The sequence below is a fragment of the Oratosquilla oratoria genome, chromosome 12 (genome assembly GCF_046742065.1).
Source record: "Oratosquilla oratoria isolate Oo_2021 chromosome 12, ASM4674206v1, whole genome shotgun sequence".
In the NCBI taxonomy this organism is placed as follows: Eukaryota; Metazoa; Arthropoda; class Malacostraca; order Stomatopoda; family Squillidae; genus Oratosquilla; species Oratosquilla oratoria.
In genome coordinates, this window is record NC_134788.1 from 33,197,295 (window position 1) to 33,225,123 (window position 27,829).

Below are 27,829 nucleotides of genomic sequence, written 5' to 3' on the forward strand. Positions count from 1 at the left end.
TGTCTTATCTCTTCGTCAAGTAATATGTTGTTTACACCGGAGATCATCTTGGTTGTCGCCTTTTGTATTCTCTCAAATTTTTGGGTTCGGAAATAAGGAAACTACTGCTGGCAAAAGGTGCAGTCACCCCCACCCCATCCCCCCACTCACCCACAGCACCAACAACAGGCAAAGCTATTGGTCCAGCAATTTGCAGACAGCTCCTCCACTGCCAGACTCCCCACCCTATCAGACAGGAACTGCACCTGCTCTGACAGAGCAGAGGTGTGGTTCATGCTGCCATGGCACAAGCTAACCCGATGGACTGCCACTTCACCACCGAGGAATTCTATCAGGTTCGTAAGACAAGTAAAGACACTGCTCCAGGTAATAACGGTATTCTTAATTCCTTCCTGAGGCAACTGGGGTCACCTGGTGAGTTGGCAGCGCTGCCACTTGTTAATGCCTCTTGGGAGGTGGGGCGTCTCCATCTAGGCTAAAAAGAGGCGAATGGGGTTTCAATTTCCAAGCCCAAGGAACCACGTAACTACAAGTCCATGTCCCTCGTGTCCAGCATTGGTAAAAAACACTCATCATATTACAATGACGCCCTCACAGGAGGGTGTGGCGCAGTTTTTCTGGCCACTGATGTGGTGACTGCGCTATAAAGAGTAAGTAACGGCAGATCCACGCTACAGGTGGAGCTTGCTACCATCTCCAAACAATGGATACCCTCTCTACTGCACACAGACTCAAGGAGTGCTACTGATGCCATTCAGTCGGTTAAAAGTCAAAACAACGGGTGACGTCTGTACGTCTGCATAACGAAGCCATTCCAGAACTCATTGAACCTTTCACCGTCAAGACAGGTCTGCCATATTTCACTGTATCCCCTGTCATATTGGGGTTCCAAGGAACACAACTGTAGGTGATTCTGCCAAGGCAGCGACGAGGTTCAGCAGGATCACACTTCCCCTGACGCCGAAGATTATACAAATCAAGGACGTCAGCATAAAAGAAAATGATGGCCAGGGTCCACCATAGCAGCCTCACTGCTACTTCAGCCTCAATGCAGTAGTATTATCTCGTCACTAGGTGTGAGGCCACCAACCTGTCTCCTGGTAGACGGGCAGAATTTATCATCAACAGGATCCACCATGGATACTGTTGTGGGTGACAAGTGCTACACACAGGGAGAGACAACCATGAATACTGCAAACTTTGTGGGGCTCTGGCAAAAGAAGCCCTGCACTACTACTACCTCCTAGAGTGCAGAACTACTGTCATTCTTCTCTTTGGCCTCACTCATCACACCACTGAGTGTGATGGGTGCAGATAAGAGGTGTAGGCTACTGTGTAGCAAAACAATATTACTTTGTTCATTTCTATTCCACACTTGTTTACAGAACAATTTGAGTTTTATTATCTTAACACTATACCCATGCCTAAATTTCAATTCACATAATGTCAAACTCGAGGGTAAACCTCCTTTGAGTCACCAGTTTTGTTAAGAAAAATAAGTTCAAATATTTGTTTAGTATACTATGTATGATTTGTTTCTAGTACTTGGTGCTAGTTTCATCACCACCAAGTCAACTTATACCAGGACAAAGTGGACCATCACTTGGACTAACCAACATTCTTCCTCCTCAAATTTACTAATAATCAATCAATAACAAACAAATGACCCATGAATGTATATCATAACTTCCAGGACAGATAAGAAACCCCATGGCAATGTATAACCCCAAAAAGAAGTCCTAACACTAGAAATACAATAAAAAACACAATATGTCACAGCCTTACCAACCACAGCAGACAACTCAATCCAAACAACACTTCATGCAACATTTAATATCAGTGTAGGAGTAGTCCACATTCCACCATTATCATACCACACACAAGAAGAAAAAATACAAACAAGAGTATAATCATAGGTAATAAGAGTTTATCAGGTTAGAGAACCATAAATGACACAAAAATTGATAACCCCACAGTACAAGTAACCTTCAACCAACCCAAGCTTCCATTCACCTAATCATAGATCAGGGGTTGCCAAACTTTTTTCTGTCATTTCCCCCTTGCACCCAGTTCAACCATCCAGATTTCCCCCTTTAATGTGTATGAGGGAAAGAGTAGTGAAAACACACTGTGACTATTTACTATTTTATTTTTCAAATGTACATATATACTGTTAAACAGGCATTCTCTCTCTCTCTCAGACATGAGAAAATTCATCTGAGATTTTTTTAGCTAGTAGGTAGTGTAATTATTTCCCCCCTGGTAGGTTCAAATTTCCCCCAGTTTGGGAACCACTGTCATAGATTATCTAGCGAGGTAGAAAAGTATTACCCAGACCCACATCCCTGGTTCAATTACCAGTGCTTTGGACCACCAGATACTTATAAATATGTGAACACTGTTCATTGACCATATATAATACCCCATCCTCAAATACAGACAAATGTGCAAATTGTACCCAAAATCACCCTACATCTTCCTCAAATGGTACAATATGCCCATTTGAAAAATAGATAGTCTCAAAGATTCACAACATATCAGCTTCAGAGAAGCCCAAAGACATGTACAATCCAGGATGATCAGAACAGGAGTCACATACCCAGGAGCACTGCAATCTGACAGAATCCCCTACAGAACCTCCAAAACCCTCTTTACTTGTGACACTGGAACTCTCCCACTTATTCTTTCACTTTTATCCCCTACAGAGCATGACAACCCCCACCTCTCACTTAACCCAACGACTACAGATCGTGCCACCCCAAGAAAAGAATATTTTATGTTAGTCAGACCTTCTCTAGATTATCTGATACATTATTATTATTATTTTTTTCATATCATAGTAAAGATTAGGCTCAACCAACACTCACTAGGTAGATAAAAGATTAAAGGAAGTATGATAGAGGCATTCAAATGGCACAAAGGCATTGATAAAGGTGAGTATTGAATATAAGTAATGGTAATGCAAATGGAATTAGTTTTAAGTTGGACAAGTTTTATTTTTAGGAGGGAAATTGGTAAAAAAAAAAAAAAAAAAGTGGAATATGCTTCCCAATAGTGTAGAGAAGGCAAATAATTTCTCTTGGCTTGATGAAGTTCCTAGTGAATGCTAAAATAAATACTTGTAAAATGCTGTGGATGTATTTAATTTCTTAACCTTAAATGTGCAATGAAACCATAGCTGAAATCATCTGTCACACGCCACAATCTATCCACTAAAGAATCACAGTAAGACTGATTTGATTTTATACTATTTATGGCTTAATAGATTAAAATAATGATCAACAGAACATTAAATTTATACATCCTAATGCATGTGGTACATACATTATCTAAATTACCACAGGACTCTCCTGTTTAAACATATGGTGCACTTGCAAACAAGATAGGATAAGTATAAAGATTGTACCTAAGGTTTCTTCCCCTGAGAACAATCATCTGTAAGAAAGTTGCATTCCACAGTTTACATGGGAAAGGTTTCTCTCCTATGCTGGGTTGTCACATGATTTTTGAGAAGCCATTTTTTGGGGAAAATTGAATCACACACATCACATTGGAAGGGCTTTCCTCCTGTGTGGGTCATCCTATGCCTTTTGAGACTACTCTTCAATGAGAAAGCTGCATCACAAAGATCACATTTAAAAGGTTTCTCTACTGTGTGGGTCATCATGTGGTATTTGAGAGTACCTTTTTGTGAGAAAGATGCATCACAAAGGCTACAATTGAAAGGCTTTTCCCCTGTGTGGGTCATCACATGGCTTTTCAGATGAAATTTTTGTGTGAAACTCGTATTGCAAACACCACAAACGAAAGGCTTCTCTTCCGTGTGCATCATCACATGACATTTGAGAGCATCCTTTCGTGTGAAAGCTGCACCACAATGGTCACACTTGAAAGGCTTCTCTCCAGTGTGAGACATGATGTGCCTTTTGAGAGCACCCTGCTGTGAGAAAGCATCATCACAAAGGCCACACTTAAAATGCTTTTCTCCTTTGTCTGTCATCATGTGATATTTGAAATGGCGTTTTTGTGAGGAAACTATATTGCAAAAGTCTGATTTGTTGGAAGTATGATTTCAGTCTTTTATTAGGAAGTTGCATCACCAAAGCCACAGTGGAAAGGCATACTTCCTGTGTAGATTTTCATGTGCATGTTTAATTATACTTTCATAACAAACAGCATCACATAATACACCAATTGTTTTTATATGTTGACGTTGAGTAACTTCTCCACTGAAACTGGGACGATTATTTCCTGTCCTGCCAAAGAAAAGAACAATCAACCATCTGAAGCTGGAATTTATTCAATCCAAATATCTATTTGCCTATTTGTAATTAGACATTAAAATCTAACATTTGTAACACAAAATATTAAAAGTGAAGACATTTCATACAGACACCATTTCATATACAGGTCATCTAATATCCAAATGATGCTTTACAAACACCATTTTATATGTACATTTACACAAATAGTAGTCTCTGGTAGGTATACAACAGATGGTGACACCAACAGATGAAAAGTACTTCTCAGGTATACTGTATTAGTAATAAGGAGAAATGACAGCCAGATGAACAAAAGACTCCCATGAACAAGTGACACAATGATAATCCCTCATCTAGACAGTTAATAAAGGGAATGAACATCTTGAATTTTTAACGAGTTCATGATCTCTATCAACTTTAACTACATTCCTTACACCTTTTCACATGTGGAGAGCACACAACTGGCAACTGTTCCCCTCCTACCATTTTCAGCCAGTGACAAAGAAAACTTCACACCTATAAAACATAGACAACAGTCCACAGTTTCTTTCCAGAGAGATCTATGGGAGGGCTGAGAACCATTGCTAGCCACTGTGGGGATGCAGGTTTTCCAGTTGGTGAAACTCAAGGCAACAATTATTATCAAACTTGAATTGTATAAAGAGTTGCTCTAAAGATTCCCATAGTTTCTGTTACACCACTGTTTTTCTCTATCCCTACTTAATGTTATCCTACTTTGCTCAACTGGATGTGGGAGGTAGAGGTGGAAGCAGAAACATTGGTTTGCAATGTACAGAATATCAGAATCACATTAAAAGTTATCAAATATTGTAAGATTAAGTCCATAACCTATGCATGCAAGATTGCATAAGTCTGAGAGGTTTGGTCTGGTTTAAATAGTTTAGGATAACTGAAATAATAAATCATACCTAATGAAATATTTGGTTCCAATAACTGGGCACGTCAATATTTTAGAACTAGAGCATATACTGTATACTAAGCCCAAAGATATTGGTGGTTATTGTTATTCTTTTGAAAGACCTTTCATTGCATTAATACCCTAACCCCAAACTTTCTTGTAGCCCATCTCCCCAACAGGTTCCGAGTCGGTTTCAGGATGCCAATCCTAAATTCTATCTCGTTACTAACCTACAGTAGTATCCTAAGGAGTTCCAGTATTTTTTTAATACACAACCATAATAACTGCTGCATATAAAGATCAGCTTGATTAAACAGTTCATCAAAGCTCTAGACAAGGATGGTGGCTGCTTCATTTACCTGTGCCATGTTTTTGTAGGATCATCAGAGATCTTGAGTTTGAAAACTCAATGAACGAAGTGGAACTGGAAACATGGAAGGCTTTTGTCCTGGTTGTGAAGAACTTTCTTGGCAACAAGGCCAGGAACTATGCAGAAATTATCACCAATATGTTGACTGCTTTCAGAAACCTTGGATGCAAAATGAGCATCAAAATGCATTACTTATTCTCGCATATGGATTGGTTTTCTGAGAATCTAGAATCAATGAGTGATGAGCAGGGGAAGAGATTCCATTAGGGCATAAAAGAGATGGAGACCAGGTATCAGAGACGCTGGGATGCAGTCATGATGGCTGATTACTGTTGGATTCTGAAGAGAGACATCCTTGCTGCTGAGCATTCAAGGGGTTCAAAGAAATGGTGGTTTATGCCCTGAATTTTGCACAATAATGATGTAACATTAAATTTACATATACTTACCTTTATCATATTACAGAAAGTGAGGTTTGTAACATTTAATACATTGTTAGAATTTTTTTCCCCTAAAATATTTTTTGGATAAGAAATATTAATGAAAATCAACTGATAATGTCACAAAAATATAATCAATTTAGATCAGATTTTTCAAAACTAAATTGGCATAAAAACCTGACCTAATTGAGAAAAATGGGTGTGATTTTATTATTCATATTATTCACCAGTGGAAAATTGTCCTAATTAAAAAATAAAAATAAAAAAAACACAGACAACTTACAATTATTATTACTATTCTTTGTATCACAATGTTATCATGTCTCCTCTCTTCATCAAGTAACATATGTTGTTTACACTAGTGATCATCTTGGTTGCCGCCTTTTGTATTCTCTCAAATTTTCTTGCATCTTTCTTGAAGTATGGTGACCATATTACCATTGTGATTTCTAGTGTGGGCCATATCAGGCTTTTCATGTTTTTCTTCAGTGTGTCCTCATCCATGCATTGAAATACCATTCCTTCATTTTCCATCATATTGTAGGTCTACTAGTAATTTTTTTTTTATGTAACTTCACCATCATTACAACTTTAGCTGTGGACCTCTTCTCCCTTCCACCACCTCGATGATGGAACACAGGGAAGGGCAACTAGACCCTTTTCCAGAAAGAGCTAGATCACTGGTACCAGTTCTACTTCCCACCGCAGGACACAGATGACCTCCGGCGGGACTTAATCGCCGCCATTTAAGTTGCTTCAGAATGAGTTGCCCCCAGAACAAAACCTGGCTCCAATTGGCATGCTGACAGGTGGTACTACAATGACACCATACATCAGGTGAATGTGTTTCGTAGATTTCAGCAGTGTCATCACCCCCTCGGGGCATGGGTTCATCCGCACTCTGCCATCAGGCACGCACGGGAGGTCAAACACTGGATTTGGAAATAAAAGTGGCAGAAGTGGTGCGCAACTCTCTCTACCCAAACCACCACTAATGCCCTCTGGAGGAAACTACTGTACTGCTGGCAAAAGGTGCAGTCACCCCCACCCCATCCCCCCGCTCACCCACAGCACTAATAACAGGCAAAGCTACTGGTCCAGCAATTTGCAGACAGCTCCTCCACTGCCAAACTCCCCTACCCTGTCAGACAGGAACTGCACCTGCTCTGACAGAGCAGAGGTGTGGTTCACGCTGCCATGGCACAAGCTGACCTGATGGACTGCCACTTCACAACAGAGGAATTCTATCGGGTTCGTAAGACAAGTAAAGACACTGCCCCAGGTAATAACGGTATTCTTAATTCCTTCCTGAGGCAACTGGGGTCACCTGGTGAATTGGCAGCACTGCCACTTGTCAATACTTCTTGGGAGGTGGGGCGACTCCCTCTAGGCTAGAAAAAGGTGAATAAGGTTCCGATTTCTAAGCCTAAGGACCCATGTAACTACAGATCCATGCCCCTCACATCCAGCATTGGCAAAAACCACTCGAGGGTGTGGCGTGGTTTTTCTGGCCGCTGATGTGGTGACCACACTATGGAAAGTAACAGCAGATCCATGCTACAGGTGGAGCTTGCTACCCTCTCCAAAGCAATTGATTAGACCCTCTCTACTAGACAGGGGATAGTCCATGATCCACACAGACTCAAGGAGTGCTACTGACACCATTCAGTCGGTCAAAACAACGGGTGACATCTGTACGTCTGCATAACGAAGTCATTCCAGAACTCACTAAACCTTTCACCGTCACGACAGGTCTGCCATATTTCACTCTAACGCTTGTCATACTGGGGTTCCAAGGAATGCAAATGTAAGTGATGCTGTCAAAGCAGCGATGAGGTTCAGCAGGATCACACTTCCCCTGATGCCCACGATTACACAAATCAAGGACGTCAGCTTAAAAGAATAAATAAAAAATAAAAAAGGCCAGGGTCCACCATAGCACCCTTACTGCTACTTTGGCCTCAGTGCAGTAGTATCATCTTGTCACTAGGTGTGAGGCCACCAACCTGTCTCCTGGTAGACGGGCAGATTTTATCATCAACAGGATCCACCGTGGATACTGTTGTGGGTGACAAGTGCTACATGCAGGGAGAGACAATCATGAATACTGCAGACTTTGTGGGGCTCTAGCAAAACAAGCCCTGCACTACCACCTCCTAGAGTGCAGAACTACTGTCATTCCTCTCTTTGGCCTCACTCATCACACCACTGCATGTGATGGGTGCAGATAAGAGGTGTAGGCTACTGTGCAGCAAAACAATATTACTTTGCTTTTATTCCACACTTGTTTACAGATCAATTTGAGTTTTATTATTTTTACATTATACCCATGCCTAAATTCCATTCCACATGGCGTCAAACTCGAAGGTAACCCTCCTCTGAGTCACCAGTTTTGTTAAGAAAAATACATTCAAATAACATGTATGATCTGTTTCTAGTACTTGGTGCTAGTTTTATCAACAATGTACTCTTTCCAACCCATCTGTATGAGATTTGGGAATCATATCTATCATATTCTAAATCTGGACTGATTGATAATTTATATAATTGGTTGAAGATAGTTGGAATTATAATATCAGGTCATATTCTCAGTCCTAAAATCTTATTTGCATGCTTTGAGGTAGAATTGCAATATCTGGATAACCCAGGGTTGTTTACAAATATCTACATCAAGGTCCTATTTACTTCTTTTTTTCTTCTTAAAGAACTTGTAGTTATATTTAGTGGTATTCTTACCCCATCTTTACATTAATTACATTTTATTACCCTCTTTTAGGGGGGAGGGGGGCATCACCACAGCAAATGACTGCCCTCACCATACAAGGTAATAATCTGTACTCATGATTTTACTGAGAAGGACAACCTCCATAACGACTACAACCCCAATCCCACTAACAGATATTACATTCCTTGGCCTACCCAGCTCTACCAGCCACTAAGACAACCTATACCAAGACAAAGTGGACCATCACTTGGACTAACCAACATTCTTCCTCCTCAAATTCACTAATAATCAATCAATAACAAACAAATGACCCATGAATGTATATCATAACTTTCAGGACAGATAAAATAACCCATGGCAACATATGATGCCCCAAAATAATCCTAATACTAGAATAGTAGTTAGTGGATACAAATAATTTCTCTTGGCTGGATGAAGTGCCTAGTGAATGCTAAAATAAATATTTGTAAAATGCTGTGGAAGGATTTAATTTCTTAAACTTAAATGAGCAGACAGTGCAACCATAGTTGAAATCATCTGCCAAATGCCACAATCTATCCAGTAAAGAATCACAGGAAGACTGATTTATTTTTATACTAATGACTTAACAGATTAAAACAATGATCAACAGAACAGATAGGACAAGTGTAAAGATTGTACCTAAGGTTTCCTCCCCTGAGAACAATCTTCTGTAAGAAAGTTGCATTCCACAGTTTACATGGGAAAGGTTTCTCTCCTATGCTGGGTTGTCACATGATTTTTGAGAAGCCATTTTTTGGGGAAGACTGAGTCACACACATCACATTGGAAGGGCTTTCCTCCTGTGTGGGTCATCCTATGCCTTTTGAGACCATTCTTCAATGAGAAAGCTGCATCACAAAGATCACATTTAAAAGGTTTCTCTACTGTGTGGGTCATCATGTGGCATTTGAGAGTACCTTTTTGTGAGAAAGATGCATCACAAAGGCTGCAATTGAAAGGCTTCTCCCCTGTGTGGGTCATCATGTGCCTTCTCAGATGAAATTTTTGTGTGAAAGTTGTATTGCAAACATCACAAACAAAAGGCTTCTCTTCTGTGTGCATCATCACATGACATTTGAGAGCATCCTTTCGTGAGAAAGCTGCAGCACAATGGTCACACTTGAAAGGCTTCTCTCCAGTGTGAGACATGATGTGCCTTTTGAGAGCACCCTGCTGTGAGAAAGCATCATCACAAAGGCCACACTTAAAACGCTTTTCTCCTTTGTCTGTCATCGTGTGATATTTGAAATGGCGTTTTTGTGAAGAAACTATATTGCAAAGATCTGATTTGTAAGGCTTTGTGACTGTATTTGCTTGGAAGTTATATATGAGATTGGTCTTTTATTAGGAAGTTGCATCACCAAAGTCACAGTGGAAAGGCATTCTTCCTGTGTAGATTTTCGTGTGTATGTTTAATTATACTTTCATAAACAAGCTGCATCACATTATACTTTTTTTTTTTTTGGCATGAATTAGAGTTGTTTTACGACATATATGTTGACATGGAGTAACTTCTCCACTGAAACTGGGATGATTATTTCCTGTCCTGCCAAAGAAAAGAACAATCAACCATCTGATACTGGAATTTATTCAATCCAAATATATATTTGCCTATTTGTAATTAGACATTAAAATCTAACATTTGTAACGCAAAGTATTAGAAATGAAGACATTTCATATAGACACCATTTCATATACAGGTCATCTAATATCCAAATGATGTTTTACAAACACCATGTTATATGTATATACTTCAACTATATTTCTTACACCGTTTCACATGCAGAGAGCACACAACTGGCAACTGTTCCCCTCCTACCATTTTCAGCCAGTGACAAAGAAAACTTCACACCTATAAAACATAGACAACAGTCCACAGTTTCTTTCCAGAGCAATCTGAGGGAGGGCTGAGAACCATTACCAGCCACTGTGGGGATGCAGGTTTTCCAGTTGGTGAAACTCAAGGCAACAATTATTATCAAACTTGAATTGTATGAAGAGTTGCTCTAAAGATTCCCATAGTTTCTGTTACATACCACTGTTTTTCTCTATCCCTACTTAATGTTATCCTACTTTGCTCAACTGGATGTGGGAGGTAGAGGTGGAAGCAGAAACATTGGTTTGCAATATAAAGAATATCAGAATCACATGAAAAGTTATCAAATCTTGTAAGTTTAAGTCCATAACTTATGCATGCAGGATTGCGTAAGTCTGAAAGGTTTGGTCTGGTTTAAATAGTTTAGGATAAATGAAATAAATCATACCTAATGAAATATTTGGTTCCAATAACTGGTTATGTCAATATTTTAGAACTATAGCATATACTGTATACTACACCCAAAGATATTGGTAATTATTATCATTCTTTTGAAAGACCTTTCATTGCATTAATACCCTTGAGGAAGAAGAGGCGAATTGAGTAGAGAAGAAAAGGTAAAAGGTGCAGATGGAGAGATGATAATGAAAGAGATGGCAGTGAGAGGAAGGTGGGCAGAATATTTTAGGGAGTTCCTAATGTGAAGGAGGATAGGGAAGGAAAGGTAGTTGCAGCGGGAAACGCTAAGAAAATAACAGTGATGAGTGAGGAAAATGGAGGAGAAATAAGGAAAGATGATGAGAGCAGGTAAGGCACCTGGGTTGGATGGACACCATGCAGAATGTCTAAAAATGGGAGGTACAGTGATGGTGGACTGACTGGTGAGGTTATTCAATATTTGTTTAAGAGAGGGTAGAGTGCCGGAAGACTGGAGGAGTGTCTGTATAGTTCCACTTAACAAGGGAAAGGGGGACAAGTGTGAGTGTAGTAGTTTGAGTGGGATCAGCTTGTTGTGTGTAGTTGGGAAGACTTATGGGAGGGTCTTGATTGAGAGGATTAGGAGAGGAACCGAGGGAGTAATTGGTGAGGAACAGTGTGGATTTAGGACAGGTAGGGGTTGTGTAGATCAGAGATTTGTGGTAAGACAGATATGTGAGAAATCTATAGGAAAAGATAAGGATATTTTTGGGGCTTTTCTGGATCTGGAAAAGGCTTATGACAGGGTAGACAGGAAGGCACTGAGGGAGGTATTGCAGATATATGGGATAGTAGAAAAGCTGTTAAGAGCAGTCAAGAGTTTTTACAAGAGTAGTAGAGCTTGTGTTACGATTACAAATGAAGAGAGTGAATGGTTTGAGGTAAAGATGGGACTTCGTTAGGGATGTGTTATGTCGCCCTGACTGTTCAATCTATACTTGGATGGGGTGGTGCAAGAGGTGAATGCAAGGGTAGGTCAGGGGTTGGAGATGATTAAAGAAAATGGAGAAAAGTGGGAGATAAGCCAGCTGTTGTTTACAGATGACACTGCGCTTGTAGCAGGATCAGAGGAGGGATTGAGGTAGTGGTAGAGTTTGGGAAGGTGTGCGAAAGAAGAAAGTAGAGGATAAATGTGGGTAAAAGTAAGGTGATGAGATGTACAAGGGGAGAGAGTGGCAGCAGGCTGGAAGTGAGTACTAAGAAAGAGAGAATGGAGGAAGTGGGTAGTTTTAGATACTTGGGTGCGAATGTGGCAGGAAAGGGAGGAGTTGGGGTGGAGGTGGAATGTAGATTGAGAGAAGCGAGTAAATGCCTTGGGGGGCTAAAAAGTGTAATGAGATATAGACATTTGGGGATGGATGCTAAAAGGAGATTGCATCAAGGAGTGATTGTGCCAACAGTACTGTACAAGGCAGAAACGTGGAACATAAGGAAGAGAGGAGTTTAAAAGTGTTTGAGATGAAATGCCTGAGAAGTATGATAGGGGTTACTAGGCTAGAGTGAGAAATGAGGAGGTGAGGAGGAGAACAGGGGTGGAAAGGGAGTTGGGAGATAGGGTGGAAGAAAGAGTATGAGGATGGTTTGGACACATGGAAAGAATGAGTGAAGAAAGATTAGTAAAAGAGGTGTGGATGGCAGAGGTGGAAGTGAACATGAGGAGGCATCCTAGGATAAGATGGATGAATGGGGGTAAAAGGGGCATTGGGAAAGAGAGGAATGTCTATTGAGGAAGGATGGGAGAGGACAGAAGATTGGGGTGAATAGAGAAGGGTTGTGTATGAATTATACTGTGATGCATGAGGGGGAGTGGGTGGGGGATGGGGGGTGGGGGAATATGTATGAGAAATAAATTGATGCAGCCCTAAGGGATTTCTCCGTCTTCTCATTTTCTGCATGAGGGGATGGAGAGGGAGGGTCACCAAATTAATGAAGCGGCCTTACTGTGGATGTGCTGTGTCTTGTGACACTGCTTCTGACCCAGGGCAGTGGACAAGATGCAGGGATGACCAATCATCCAGGAGGTGCCAAGATAAGAGGGAGGGAAGAGGGTGGAGGGAGTGGAGTATGTAGGGAATGGAATGGGTGGGAGTGGTTTCTATGCCTTTTTCTTTTGGCTACCTCTCATGGGGGAAAAAAGCCTTTGGTATATGTATGCAATACCCTAACTCAAGCTTTCTTGTAGCCCACCTTCTCCACAGATTCTGAGCCTGTTTCAACATGTCAATCCTAAATTCTATCTGGTTACTAACCTACAGCAGTATCCTCAGGAATTCCAGTATTTTTCTAATAGACACAACCATAATAACTTGACTGATGTGGAATAATAGAACCATGTGCCTGATCATATATAACCTGAGTTCATTATTCATTTAATTTTCTCCTGTGCTTACAATCTTCCAGATAATTCAGGATTTCACAAGTGTCCAATGAATTTAAAGTATGTTAGCAAGTGTGTAGGCCAACCTTTTCAATGGAGCTATTTTTAGGAGTCTGTTACTGTTGTAAAGTTAAAAAACAAAAAAACAAAACACTGACTTTATATTGTTTTCAATGCTTGAATAAGTGTATAGTGACAATTGAAGGTAGAGAATAAAAAACTCACACATAAACAATAATGTGCGCATCCAATTCTATTTACATTTAATACAAAAATCCCAGGAATAGTGGCTCACTTGAACACTCTATGATCAACAAAACTTGCTATTGGTTCTTACTAGCAAACTATCCACTTTCCCCAGCACGCTACTTCCTTTGGATTGCAAAAATCAAAGTAAAGTTTCAAAAACAAGTAGCATGCTAGCTAGAAATGCCTGGCATGCTGTCAACGTTAATATGCTCTCCATGTTAAGTTTTACCAGATTAGGTTAGGTCTAGCCAGCTGAAAGTGTTTCTGGTCACAAGGTTTTTTGTAGGAATCTCCCATATGTATGTACATATATATTGGAAATAATTAATTTCCCCAAAGATTATATATTTCTGTTTTACTAATTGTGCAATTTCTGATCATTTTTTACTTTGTTCAAGACATTAAATGCCAATGGAAAAACATAAAGCCTCCAAAGAAAGAAAAGTGTACTACATAAAATCTACACCATCAATCAAATAACCAGTTTTTTTAGAACCTGACATGGTTTATACTGACTAAAGTCAATCTGGACAAGTAAAGAAATTTTAACTCAAAATATGTGGTTCCAATTACTGGTTGTATTAATGTTTTGTAATCAGATGCGTGTTGATCTCGCTTCACTTCGTTGTGGGTTTGAATCTCGCACTCCTTTCCGATTCCCAGAAGAGCCTTTTGTCAGCTATACTTTTCCTGATATAGGCTCATCACCATTTGATAGATTTCACTGATATGAACATCCTAACCCCCAAATAAGGTTTAATTCCCCAATAACTTACCCCTCAATAACTTTTGCAAAACTGAACCCGTTTCAAAAGGCCAACCCTATATTCGGCTTCGTCAGTGGTGAAGGGTCTACAGAATTACTACGCGGACATCCGCAAGTGGCGCCACTATCGCGGACGTAATGTTTACGCCGCCATTTCTAGCGACCCATTCGACTAGCGGGCCTTCAGCTTGAACTCTGTTCGCGTTCGACGCGTACGCGGGAAATTCAAAATGTCTTCCTGTTCTAGAAGTTGAGATGCAGTTCTTTAAAAATTGACGAATTTTCACCGATTTAAACGTAAATTTAGATAGTTACAACGGCAATTAATTTTCCGAGTGAAAAATTAAAGGGAGGAAAGCATTATGTGAACTTTTTATATGTGCTTTTCACATTATTTTTACCAAGATATGAGCAATTTCGGTATCCTTGTTCATGATGTGGATGTGCATGTATCTGCGGGAAATATGTTTGGGATCGTCAGGTTTTGCAGCTAGATGCCATTTAACAGCAATCCTTTTATTTTTGAAGACTGATTATAAACTTCTAGGACAGGGAGACATTTTGAACCTCATGCACATTACTGAACGCTACTAGAATTCAAACTCAGGAGAACCTAGTCGATTAGGTCGCTCAAAGTTGGGGCAGCAAAATTCCATCCGCGATGGTGACGCCACCCGCGAATTTGCGTGTCGTTGCCATGGTAACATGATCGGTGTTAGCAAGGAGGGTCATACGTTCTTTTTGGTAAGTTGCAAAATTGGACCAGCGGTTTGAATTTTATGGATTATTTTGACAACTTAATCGTTGCCATGGAAATGGAAATTTGGTATGATGAAGGTGTCCCACATTGTTTTTGACATGCCCACGTGATTTATTGACCCATAAGCCCCATGTACTGTACATTTCATTCAAATTGGATAAGTTTTAGATTTTGTGTATTTCTTTACAATTTTTTTTTTTTTATACAAATTACCACCCTTCATTTCCACCTTTTGTTATCATAAAGTCTAGCCAAAAATTCGGAATAGAAAAATCATATCTCCCTTATTATACAAGCTATTTAAAAGATTATGAAAATATTTTGTTTCTAATAAAATGGTCTTTCATATGCAACAAGAATTTAAGGATTAAACAAAATGTGAAAATTTTGTGCTCATACCTAAAGTTTTCAGCACCTAAAATGGTCAAAACATTACATGATTAGTCTACAAGTTGTTTTTGTTCATTACCTGTGTAGTTTTCTTCTGCGATTGTAAATTTCTAAACGCTTTGGGATCTTACAAACACCAAATGAATCTAAAATATTCCTATAGATTTATACCACGAAGTCGATATTGCTTTACATTAATTACTCTTTGGATGAGGTGTGAGAAATTTGCCAGTGGACTGCGACATCAATCAGATAATTTTCATTGCCGTCGCGCACAGGACTCGAACCTACTGCCCAGAGGCCAAGAGGCTACCGAGACGGTGCTTTAAACCGCTCAGCTACTGGAGGTATAAATCTCTCTGAACTCGGAACGCTATTGTTTCCCGAGATTAGGAAATATCGCTGCCTGCGACCCCATTTCCTGTTTCACCAGAGAGCCGACTTCAACTCGTAGCAGGGGTAAGGACCGAAGCGAATAATTTTCACGCTTCGCCATTGTAACTATTGAAAATTATAACAAAAGAAATCTTAGACATGAATTTTTAAGGGGAGACTATTCTTTTTGCACTTCCGGTTTTGACAGCCACAAAACACAAGCCAGCTCGAAAAGTAATCAGCGATCAGTGGACGAGGTCCCAACTACAACAACATCGCCCCAGCTACAGATGGAGTTTACAACGTCTAAGCAGCAGACATCTAACTTTTGCACTCTTTCTACTTCGCTCGGCACAGAGACATACGCCTACTTTTATTGTGTGCTTCTGATACTGACAAGAGAAAAATAATCAGCAACATTGTAATTAAATACTCTTAACTAACTAGATCACCACACGAAATATATGATAACACAATACCAGTGCGAGAAACGTCGGGAAACTACATCTTATGACGGTAGCAATCCAAATAGGTCAGTAATATCTAAAGTTGCGGCTATTTCCACAAAATTCAAGTGGCTGTAGGATCACCTAAGTCAGACCACCCTCTTTCTATGAGATTGATTATTGTAGGATGGAAACAATAGTTTATGTAAAAAATGGGCTGTTGCCAATGTACACATCTATTATTTTTCTTTATTATATTTATATTCTATTTATACTGTTTCTATCATATTTACCTATTCTATTTGTTTAACCATCTACTTATTTACTTATCTATTAATTATTTTAATTAATTAATTTTTATCCGCTTATTTTCTATATCTCTTTGACAGATACAAACTGAAATGAGATGAAGTTTAAAGGAAGGTTGGAATGTTAGTAATACAAGAATTGTGGGCAAATGTCTTTGTTTATGGGAGTGATGATCCCAGTATTTACCTAGTTGTATCTTACAGGAGGGGAAGCTGTGCTCATGCTGTCCTGTCCTTTGTATTTCGCAGTTTCTAGTTTGCTCTTAAATTCGTGTATAGTTTTTGCACATACTATTGTTTTATTCCAGTTTGTTCCAGATATCCACCACTCAGTGTGGATTTTTTTTTTTTTTTCCCAATAACTATCCTTTTTGAGTTTTTTATTCCAATATAATGAGTCCTATAAATAATTTCTGTGCCTTTCATGATTGAGTAAATGGTCACCTGGTCGCCTTCTTCTATACTTAGTTCCAAAGTCAGTAATTTCAATTTAGCCAGTCTCTCCTCATATGACAGGTTTGAAAGTGTTGGGGCCATTTTCGTGATTGCTCTCTTGATTCGTTCAATTTTCTTTATATTCTCTTTGGTATTGGATACCCATATTGTAGCAGCATGTTCTAGTCTAGGCTTTATTAGTGTGACTAGTATTGTTTTAACCATTTATTTGTCTAAATAGGTAAAAACCAAATATATCGATCTTATAAAGTTGTAAGATTCTCCGACACTTTTGTTTATCTGTTTATCAGGCAACATGTCATTTCAGATAATTGCTCCCAGGTCTTTTTCAGATCCCATTTTATTTACTTCCTTTGTTCCAATCTTAAATTGTGCTGATATAGCTTTATTTATTTGTTTATTTATTTATCTATTTATTTATCACTTTTTCCGAATTTCATTATGCTATATTTCTTTATGTTGAAGTCTACTTCCCATTTTTTGCTCCATTTCTAAACCTTGTTTAGGACCCTCTGTAGTAATTCACAATCCGTTTCAGTATCCACTTTCCTCAGCTATTTAGCATCATCTGCAAAGAAGCTCTTGTAACAATCCACATCTTCATCCATGTTATTCACATAAATAGCAAATATTATTGAAGTCAAAACCAATGCTTGTGGACCTCCACTTATCACCTCATCCCAAATTGAATTCTTTTCTCTGATCACCACTCTCATTTTTCTGCCATGCAAGAAATCCTCCATCCATTGCATTCCTGTTTTCATTTTTTAAATAATTTTTTGTGTGGTGCTTTGTCAAAGGCTTTTTGTAAGTATAGGAAAGCACAATCAGCCTAGTTGAATCCACCTAGGTGTAATGCTCATTCAGCAGTAGCTCTTTTAGCAGTAGCTCCATTTATCAAACCTTGCCTTGAATTCTTTTGTAGTGTTGGCTTGGGTTATATTTTCATCTAATCTATCCCACTTTCTCCAAACCGTTTTCAAGTTTGAATATGATTACACTGGTCAACACCAAATTTAGTGTTTCATTTTGTTTAGCTGATTTAGGATAATGTTGGTGTGCCGAGTCCAAAGATCACATTGGTTTTGCTTACATATTTTTTGACATACATGGGTATTTTCATGTAATATGATGTAAAATTCTTTCACATGTCTTGCAATAAATGAATTCTGAAGATTTTGCATGAACCAATTTATGACTTTTTTTTTTCTTTTTTTTACACTGTTCAGCATTACACAATGAAGGACTGGCCTGTGAGGGAGGAATAGGTGCTTTGCAGAGCAAGAAACATCATCAACAGTCCTCTAGTAGACAGAGGCAAGATCCTCTTCCCACCACTGCACATCAAGCTTGGCTTGATTAAACAGTTCACCAAAGCTCCAGACAAGGATGGTGACTGCTTCACTTACTTGTGCCATGCTTTTCCAGAATTAACCATAGAGAAGTTGAAGCTGGCATTTTTGATGGTCCTCAAATCCATCTGCTCATCAGAAATCTTGAGTTTGAAAACTTAATGAACGAAGTGGAACTGGAAGCATGGAAGGCTATTGTTCTGATCATGAAAAACTTTCTTGGCAACAACAAGGCCAAGAATTATGCAGAACTTGTCACCAATATGCTGACTGCTTTCAGAAACCTTGGATGCAATATGAGCATCAAAATGCATTATTTATTCTCACATATGGATTGCTTTTCTGAGAATCTGGAATCGATAAGTGATGAACAGGGGGAGATATTCCATCAGGGCATAAAAGAGATGGAGACCAGGTATCAGGGATGCTGGGATGCAGTCATGATGGCTGATTACTGTTGGATTCTGAAGAGAGACATCCCTGCTGCTGAACATTCGAGGGGTTCAAAGAAACGGAAGTTTATGCCCTGAATTTTGCACAATGACGATGTAACATTCAATTTACATGTACTTACCTTTATCTGGCCGCTGGTGTGGTGACCATACTATAAAAAGTATCGGCAGATCCACGCTACAGGTAGAGCTTGCTACCATCTCCAAAGCAATGGATTAGACCCTCTCTACTGGACAGGGGATAGTCGTGATCCACACGGACTTAAGAAGTGCTACTGACGCCATTCAGTCGGTCAAAACAGCGGGGAACATCTGCATGTCTGCATAACAACATTATTCCAGAACTCGTTGAGCCTCTTTCACCATCAAAACAGGTCTGCCATATTTCACTGTATCCCCTGTCATATTGGGGTTCCAAGGAACACAACTGTAGATGATGCTGCCAAAGCAGCAACAAGGTTCAGCAGGATCACACTTCCCCTGATGCCCACGATTACACAAAATAATTACATTAGCATAAATAAAAATAAAAGAAAATGATGGCCAGGATCCACCATAGCAGCTTTACTGCTACTTCGGCCTCAGTGCAGTAGTATTATCTCGTAACTAGGTGTGAGGGCACCAACCTGTCTCCTGGTAGACAGGCAGAATTTATCGTCAACAGGATCCACCTTGGATACTGTTGTGGGTGACAAGTGCTACACACAGGGTGAGACAATCATGAATACTGCAGACTTTGTGGGGCTGTGGCAAAAGAAGCCATGCACTACTACATCCTAGAGTGCATTCTTCTCTTTGGCCTCACTCATCACACCACTGAGTGTGATGGGTGCAGATAAGAGGTGTAGGCTACTGTGCAGCAAAACAATATTACTTTGTTTTTATTCCACAATTGTTTACAGGTAAACCTCCTCTGAGTTACCAGTTCAGATAAATGTGTTCAAATATTTTTTTAGTATATTATGTATGATTTGTTTCTCATACTTGGAGCTAATTTTATCAACAATGTACTCTTTCCAACCCATCTGTATGAGATTTGGGAATCATATCTATCATATTCTAAATCTGGACAGATTGATAATCTATATAATTGGTTGAAGATAGTTGGAATTAAGAAATCAGATCATATTTTCAGTCCTAGAATCTTACTTGCATGCTTTGAGGTAGAATTGTAATATTTGGATAACCCAGGGTTTACAAACATCTACATCAAAGTCCTATTTACTCCTTTACTTCTCAAAGAACTTGTAGTTATATTTAGTAGTATTCTTACCCTATGTTTACTTTAATTACTTTTCATTACCAACTTTTAGGGGGGGGGTATAGTGGAAATGAATAATTTCTCTTGGCTGGATGAAGTGCCTAGTGAATGCTAAAATAAATACTTGTAAAATGCTGTGGAAGGATTTAATTTCTTAACCTTAAATGGGCAGACAATGCAACCACAGCTGAAATCATCTGCCAAATGCCACAATCTATCCATTAAAGAATCACAGTGAGATTGATTTAAATCTATACTACTTATGGCTTAACAGATTAAAATAATCATCAACAGAACATTAATGTTATACTTTCTAATGCATAAATGTGGTATATACATTATTTCTAAATTACCACAGGACTCTCTTGTTTAGATATATGGTGTACTAGCAATCAAGATAGCACAAGAGTAAAGATGGTACTTCAGGTTTCTTCCCCTGAGAACAATCTTCTGTAAGAAAGTTGCATTCCACAGTTTACATGGGAAAGGTTTCTCTCCTATGCTGGGTTGTCACATGATTTCTGAGAAGCCATTTTTTAGGGAAAATTGAATGACACAAGTCACATTGGAAGGGCTTTCCTTCTGTGTGGGTCTTCTTATGCTTCGTGAGACGATTCTTCAATGAGAAAGCTCCATCACAAAGATCACATTTAAAAGGTTTCTCATCTGTGTGGGTCGTCATGTGGCATTTGAGAGCACATTTTTGTATGAAAGATGCATCACAAAGGCTGCACTTGAAAGGCTTTTCCCCTGTGTGGGTCATCATGTGGATTTTCACCTGAAATTTTTTTATGAAAGTTGTATTGCAAATATCACAGATGAAAGGTTTTTCATTTGTGTGCGTCATCACATGACATTTGAGAGCATCCTTTCGTGAGAAAGCTGCAGCACAATGGTCACACTTGTAAGGCTTCTCTCCAGTGTGAGACATGATGTGCCTTTTGAGAGCACCCTGCTGCGAGAAAGCAGCAGCACAAACGCCACACTCAAAAGGCTTTTCTCCAGTGTGAGACATGATGTGACTTTTGAGAACGCTCTGCCGTGAGAAAGTTGCAGCACAAACGCCACACTCAAAAGGCTTTTCTCCAGTGTGAGACATCATGTGCCTTTTGAGAGCACGAGGGTGTGAGAAAGCTGCAGCACAAACATCACATTCAAAAGGCTTCTCTCCAGTGTGAGACCTGATGTGAGTTTTGAGAGCCCTCTGCCTTGAGAAAGCATTATCACAAATGCCACACTTAAAACGCTTTTCTCCTTTGTCTGTCATTATGCGATATTTGAAATGGCGTTTTTGTGAGGAAACTATATTGCAAAGGTCAGATTTCTAAGGCTTCGTGACTGTATTTGCTTGGAAGTTGTGTGCAAGATCAGTCTCTTATTAGGAAGTTGCATCACCAAAGCCACAGTGGAAAGGCATCCTTCCTATGTAGGTTTTCATTATACTTTCATAAACAAGCTGAATCACATGATACACTAGTTTGTTTTTTTCATGAATTTGACATATATGTGGACGTTGAGTAACTTCTCCGCTGACACTGGGATGATTATTTCCTGTCCTGCCAAAGAAAAGAACAATCAGCCATCTGATGCTGGAATTTATTCAATCCAAATATATATTTGCCTATTTGTAATTAGACGTTAAAATCTAACATTTGTAACACAAAATATTAGAAGTGAAGCCATTTCATATACAGGTCATCTCATACCCAAGTGATGCTTTATAAACACCATTTTATATATTTACACAAATAATAGTCTCTGGTAGATATACAACAGATGGTGACACCAACAGAAGAAAAATATTGCTCAGATATACTGCATTAGAAATAAGGGGAAATGACAACCAGATGAACAAACAACTCACATGAACAAATGACACAATTATCATCCCTCATCTAAACAGTGCTCAATACACTTGCCAAATCATTTCCTCTACTGTTTGATAAAGGAACTGAGTATCTTGAATTTTTAATGGGTTCATGATCTCTATCAACTTCAGCTATATTTCTTACACCGTTTCACATGCAGAGAGCACACAACTGGCAACTGTTCCCCTCGTACCATTTTCAGCCAGTGACAAAGAAAACTACACACCTATAAAACACAGACAACAGTCCACAGTTTCTTTCCAGAGAGATCTGTTGGAGGGCTGAGAACCATTACCAGCCACTGTGGGGATGCAGGTTTTCCAGTTGGTGAAACTCAAGGCAACAATTATTATCAAACTTGAATTGTATGGACAGTTACTCTAAAAATTCCCATAGTTTCTGTTACATACCACTGTTTTTCTCTATCCCTACTTAATGTTATCCTACTTTGCTCAACTGGATGTGGGAGGTAGAGGTGGAGGCCGAAACACTGGTTTGCAATATAGAGAAGATCAGAATCACATTAAAAGTTATCAAATATTGTAAGTTTAAGTCCATAACCTATGCATGCAGGATTACATAAGTCTGAAAGGTTTGGTCTGGTTTAAATAGTTTAAGATAACTGACATAAAACATTCCTAATGAAATATTTGGTTCCAATAACTGGTTATGTCAATATTTTAGAACTAGAGCATATACTACTACATCCAAAGATATTGGTGGTTATTTTTATTGTTTTGAAAGAGCTTTGATTGCATTAACACCCTAACCCCAATTTTTCTCTCTTGTAGCCCACTTCCTCCACTGGTTCTGAGTCAGTTTCAGGATGCCAATCCTAAATTCTATCTAGTTACTAACCTACAGCAGTATCCTGAGGAATTCCAGTATTTTTTAAAGACACAACCATAATAACTTGACTGACATGGAACAATTCAACCATGTGCCTGATCATATATAAGTAAAATTCATTATTTATATGGTTTTCTTCTGGTGCTTACAATCGTCCAGATAATTTGGGACTTCACAAGTGTTCAATGAATCTAAAATATATTAGCAACCAATTCTGTTCAATGAAACCTATTTCAGAGATATATTCTATTTGTTTGTGTCTGGGATGAGAGAATGTAACCTAGTGGTAAGAGAAAACTAAAAAATATGATTTATGTAGGAATAACTATTCTTTCTACATTTCCTAATCACAGGAATTTTTGCTTTTGACAAGCCGCTGGTGTACTCATGTGCAGACCCTTCATATTAAGATGTGTGATATTGGTGCACATATACCTATCATATGTATCTTTTTTCAATCACAAATCACTTTTAATTCCCTGCCATCGCAGTCCAGACTGAAGAATCGCTCGATGGAGGCATCCGTTGGAAATTGAAACGTGGACGAGCCGAGGAGAGATTGGCTAAACTGGAGTTACCGACGCTGGAGCAAAGAAGAGAAAGAGGTGACCTACTGACCATCTACAGAATCATGAAAGGCACAGATATACTTGATAGAGAGGACTTATTAAACTGGGACAAGAGAAACACAAGAGGACATAGAAAGAAAATAAAAAAACATAGCTACAGAAGAGAACTGAAGAAAAACAGTTTTCCACATAGAGTATTGGACAATTGGAACAAACTGGATCATGAAATAGTATGTGCAAAAACCATTCATGAGTTTAAAAGCAAACTAGACACTGCGAGATACAAAGGCAGGACACCACGACCATAGCTCCCCTTCCCACAAAATACAACTAGGTAAATATTTGACTGTGTCATTTGTAGAGCAAATGATGAGTTGTTGTAGTAGATGTGGTGTCTGATATGCTAGCTCATGACACCCACTTAGGCATCAATGTACCAAAGTGGTTAAGGTGGTGGCACACTAGGTATTTCTCACTAGCATGCTACTTGCTTGCTTTACTAGCAATCTCTTGTGTATCCATCACGCAGAGAATGTTTTGGTGGTGACTTTTTGGCTAACAGCTATTGAAAACAATAACAAGGCTTTCCACCAACTAGTCTCCTCCCTCCTTGTAAATGCGTACCGTGTATCCCAATATGTATACTCTGAAAGACTGTGTAACAGTACTTCAATTGCTAATACAAACATGGAAGCTACAGAAAGTGAAGAAGTAGAAAAGGTTATGGGTTCAGCCCTGGTTGGCAATATGCAATGATAGAAATGTGTAGGCCTAGGCCAACCTTTTTAATGGAGTTATTTTTTGGAGTCTGTTACTGTGGTACTCAAGTGAAAAAAATAGCACTGACTTTATATTGTTTTCAATGCTTGAATAAATCTATAGTGACAATTGAAGGTAGAGAATAAAAAACTCACACATAAACAATAATATGCGCATCCAATTCTATTTATATTTCATACAAAAATCCCAGGAATGGTGGCTCATGTGAACACTTCATGATCAACAAAACTTGCTGTTGGTTCTTCCTAACAAACTATCCACTTTCCCCAGCAGCAAAAGTCAATAGCATGCTACTCCCTTTGGATTGCAAAAATGAAAGTAAATAGTTTCAAAAACAAGTAGCATGCTACTAAGAAATGCCTGGCATGCTGTCAAAGTTAACATGCTCTCCAGGTTAGGTCTTACTAGATTATGTTAGGTCTAGCTAGGTTAAAGTGTTTCTGATTACATTAGATTATTTGTAGGAATCACCCATTTGTATATACTATATACATATATTCTAGAAATAATTAAGTTCACAAAGATTATATATATATATATATATATATATATATATATATATATATATATATATATATATATATATATATATATATATATAAATATACATATATATATATATATGTATGTATATATATATATGTATATTTATATATATATATATAAATATACATATATATATATATATATATATATATATATTTATATGCACATATATATATACATATATATATATATATATATATATATATACATATATATATTTACAAAATGTGTGATGTCTGTTAAACCTTTACTTTGTTCAGAACATTTGATACCAATGGAAAAACATAAAAGCCTCAAAAGAAAGACAAGTGTACTACATAAAATCTACACCATTCATCAAGTAATCAGGATTTTGGAACCTGACACATTTTATATTGACTAAAGTAAATCTTAACTCAAAATATGTGGTTGTACTAATGTAACTTCTGCGTATTCTGTAAATTATATCATAACACTTTGTGGGTTCCCATATTTCTTTTGTAGCATGTCTACTGGTGGCTTGACCAGAATCGTGTTGATCTCGTGTTCACTTCGTTGTGGGTTTGAATCCCTCACTCCTTCCTGATTCCCAGAAGAGACTGTTGCCAGCCCCAAGAGTTCAAGCACAGTTATCCTTCTCCTGATGTAGACTCATCACCATTTGATAGATTTCACTGTAATATGAACATCCTAACCCCAAATAAAATTTAATTCTCCAATAACTTACCCCCTCAATAACTTTTGCAATATTGAACCTGTTTCTAAAGGCCCACTTTTTATTCGGCTTCGTCACAGATTATTGCGCGCACATCCGCAAGCGGCGCCACCATCGCGAACGTAATGTTTACGCCGCCATTTCGACTGGGATGTCTTCAGCTTGAACTCTGTTAGCGTTAGACTCATACTCAGGAAATTCAAAATGTTTTAGTTTAGATGTAGTTTTTTCTTTTCTTTTTTCTTCTAATTTTCACCGATTTAAACGTAAATTTAGATCGTTGCAGCGGCAGTTGATTTTGAGTAAAAATTCAAATGGAAGAAAGCAACATATGAACTTATTATTTGTGCATTCCACATTATTTTTACCCGTAAATCAACAATTTCAGTATCGTTGTTCATGATGCAGATCTATATGTACCCGTGGGAAATGCGTTTTGGATAGTCAGAGTTTCCCGCTTGATGCCACCTAACGGCAATCCTTTTATTTTTGAAGGCTAATGGTAAACTTCTAGAACAGGAACACATTTTGAACCACTTGCGCATGCAATGAACGCTACCAGAGTTCAAACTCGGGAGAACCTATACTGGGCGCAACGAGAATTGGCCGCTAAGGCAGGGTTAGGGAATTTCCCGGTGTTGCCACATCTCCACAGATAACACGGCCCCCACGGCTCGTCCACCCACCCGCCCGCCCGCTCTCTCTCTCTATAATATATATATATATATATATATATATATATATATATATATATATATATATACAATGTATTCATCCATGGCGAGAACGTGCGTGTGGATGCAATGCTTTCTGAATGCTGTGTGGGGGCGTGGCCAGAGAAGGGATGGAGTGGCAACGTCGCTCTCTTTCGCTCATATGCCATGTCCACGACTCGAGGAAACGAAACCTTTGTATAGAAAACATTGCTTTGATTTTTACCTCAGTGGTGATGTGTGACAAAAAATTATAATATAATTATATGTGGCAACATTATAAAATTATAAAATAAAATTATAAAATAATTATATGTGGCAACACAGGGGAAATCCCCATGCTCCGCCTTAACGGCCAGTTTTCGATGCACCGAGTATTGTCGAATGGGTCGCTCAAAAGTGCGGCAGCAAAATTTCACCCGCAAAATCGCGTGTACCGTCTTAATCGTTGTCACGGCAACATGATCTGTGTTAACAAGGAGGGTTTTACATTGTTTTTGACATGCTCATGTGATTTGTTGACCAATAAAACCTTTATATGCCAAGTTGAATTTAAATTGAACCAGCAGTTTGGATTTTATGGATTATTTTGACAACATAATTGTTGCCATGGAAACGTAAATTTGGAATGATGCAGGTGCCCCACGTTGTTTTTGACATACCCGTGTGATTTGTTGACACATAAAACCATGTACTCCAAATTTCATTCAAATTGGACCAGTGGTTTAGATTTTGTGTATTTCTTTACCAAAATCTTTACAAATTACCACCCTTGATTCCCACATTTTGCTATAATAAAGTCTAGCCAAAAATTCAAGCTATTTCAAAAAATGAAAAAAGTATTTTTGTTTCTAATGAAATGGTCTTTCATATGCAATAAGATTTTAAGGTTAAACCAATTTAAAAAAAAAAATTGTGCTCACCACTAGTAAACATGTCTCTAAACTTAGTTTTCACTCCTATGTTGCCTTATTTTTACGGCCTCCCTAAGCTACATAAAGAGGATACCCCATTAAGGCCCATCATCTCCAACAGGGGTTCGTGCACTAGCAAGCTTTCTAATGGCTTGCGGGTTTGTTATCACCATTTGTGAGTAAAATTTCCAACTCCCATTGAAAACATTCTAAAGATTCTCACCCAGAAAATTAAGGATATTAGCATTTTAGACCATAGTTACTTTTAACATTGTCTATTTATGAACATTTGTGTTAATGTTTTGTCCTTTCTAGAAACCTAGCTACAAGCATTCCAAGACAAATTCCCCCTTCCGGTTTTCAAAATCATTGCGCTTGTACGCACCTGTGTGTCAACTAATGTTTTCTCCTTTCAAATGTTGTTTAAAGCAAAAGTTTGGTTGTAGCATGGGTTCTAACCTTTCTCCTGTTCTGGCTAATCTTTACATGGAATACTTCAAGAATGTTTTTCTTCCAACAATAAAACCCCCAGGTATGATTTGGTTCAGATACGTTGATGATATTTTCACTCTGGGATGAGAGTTGGGGTCCCTTTGATATTTTTCTAGATAAATTCAATCATTTAACAACTAATATCAAGTTCAAGGTAGAATGGGGAAATATGACAAAATCCC

At 38.5% G+C, this 27,829-nt stretch overlaps 3 protein-coding genes across 7 annotated transcripts; 1 reads left to right on the plus strand and 2 right to left on the minus strand.

Moving 5' to 3' along the window:
* Positions 1-1,213: 1,213 nt before the first annotated feature.
* On the minus strand, positions 1,214-14,579 carry LOC143031335 (uncharacterized). 4 transcript variants are annotated; one of them, XM_076195034.1, is made up of 3 exons: positions 14,433-14,568; positions 9,377-10,283; positions 1,214-4,256 (listed from the first exon to the last, which is right to left on the minus strand). In XM_076195034.1, the coding sequence occupies exon 2, from the start codon at positions 9,968-9,970 to the stop codon at positions 9,431-9,433; it is 540 nt and encodes a 179-aa protein (XP_076051149.1). In that variant the 5' UTR covers positions 9,971-10,283; positions 14,433-14,568; the 3' UTR covers positions 1,214-4,256; positions 9,377-9,430. The 4 variants fall into 4 exon arrangements, with proteins under 4 accessions (XP_076051149.1, XP_076051146.1, XP_076051148.1 ...); XM_076195031.1 differs by lacking the exon at positions 9,377-10,283 and having other exon boundaries at positions 1,221-4,256; positions 14,433-14,579; XM_076195033.1 differs by lacking the exon at positions 9,377-10,283 and having other exon boundaries at positions 1,221-4,256; positions 14,478-14,562.
* Positions 14,580-15,036: 457 nt separating this feature from the next.
* LOC143031336 (uncharacterized) lies at positions 15,037-19,711 on the plus strand. The gene is made up of 2 exons (XM_076195035.1): positions 15,037-15,166; positions 18,387-19,711. Exon 2 carries the CDS (start codon positions 18,671-18,673, stop codon positions 19,037-19,039), a length of 369 nt encoding a protein of 122 aa, XP_076051150.1. The 5' UTR covers positions 15,037-15,166; positions 18,387-18,670; the 3' UTR covers positions 19,040-19,711.
* A 213-nt stretch (positions 19,712-19,924) lies between these two features.
* On the minus strand, positions 19,925-25,672 carry LOC143031332 (uncharacterized). 2 transcript variants are annotated; one of them, XM_076195025.1, is made up of 2 exons: positions 25,541-25,672; positions 19,925-21,778 (listed from the first exon to the last, which is right to left on the minus strand). In XM_076195025.1, the coding sequence occupies exon 2, from the start codon at positions 21,487-21,489 to the stop codon at positions 20,698-20,700; it is 792 nt and encodes a 263-aa protein (XP_076051140.1). In that variant the 5' UTR covers positions 21,490-21,778; positions 25,541-25,672; the 3' UTR covers positions 19,925-20,697. The 2 variants fall into 2 exon arrangements, with proteins under 2 accessions (XP_076051140.1, XP_076051141.1); XM_076195026.1 differs by lacking the exon at positions 25,541-25,672 and adding an exon at positions 25,230-25,427.
* Between the last annotated feature and the right edge of the window lie 2,157 nt (positions 25,673-27,829).

Bases quoted from the DNA above. Each gene is read 5' to 3' on its own strand.
- LOC143031335 (XM_076195031.1), bottom strand. From the start codon at position 4,003: ATGATGACAGACAAAGGAGAAAAGCATTTTAAGTGTGGCCTTTGTGAT.
- LOC143031336 (XM_076195035.1), top strand. From the start codon at position 18,671: ATGAACGAAGTGGAACTGGAAGCATGGAAGGCTATTGTTCTGATCATG.
- LOC143031332 (XM_076195025.1), bottom strand. From the start codon at position 21,489: ATGACAGACAAAGGAGAAAAGCGTTTTAAGTGTGGCATTTGTGATAAT.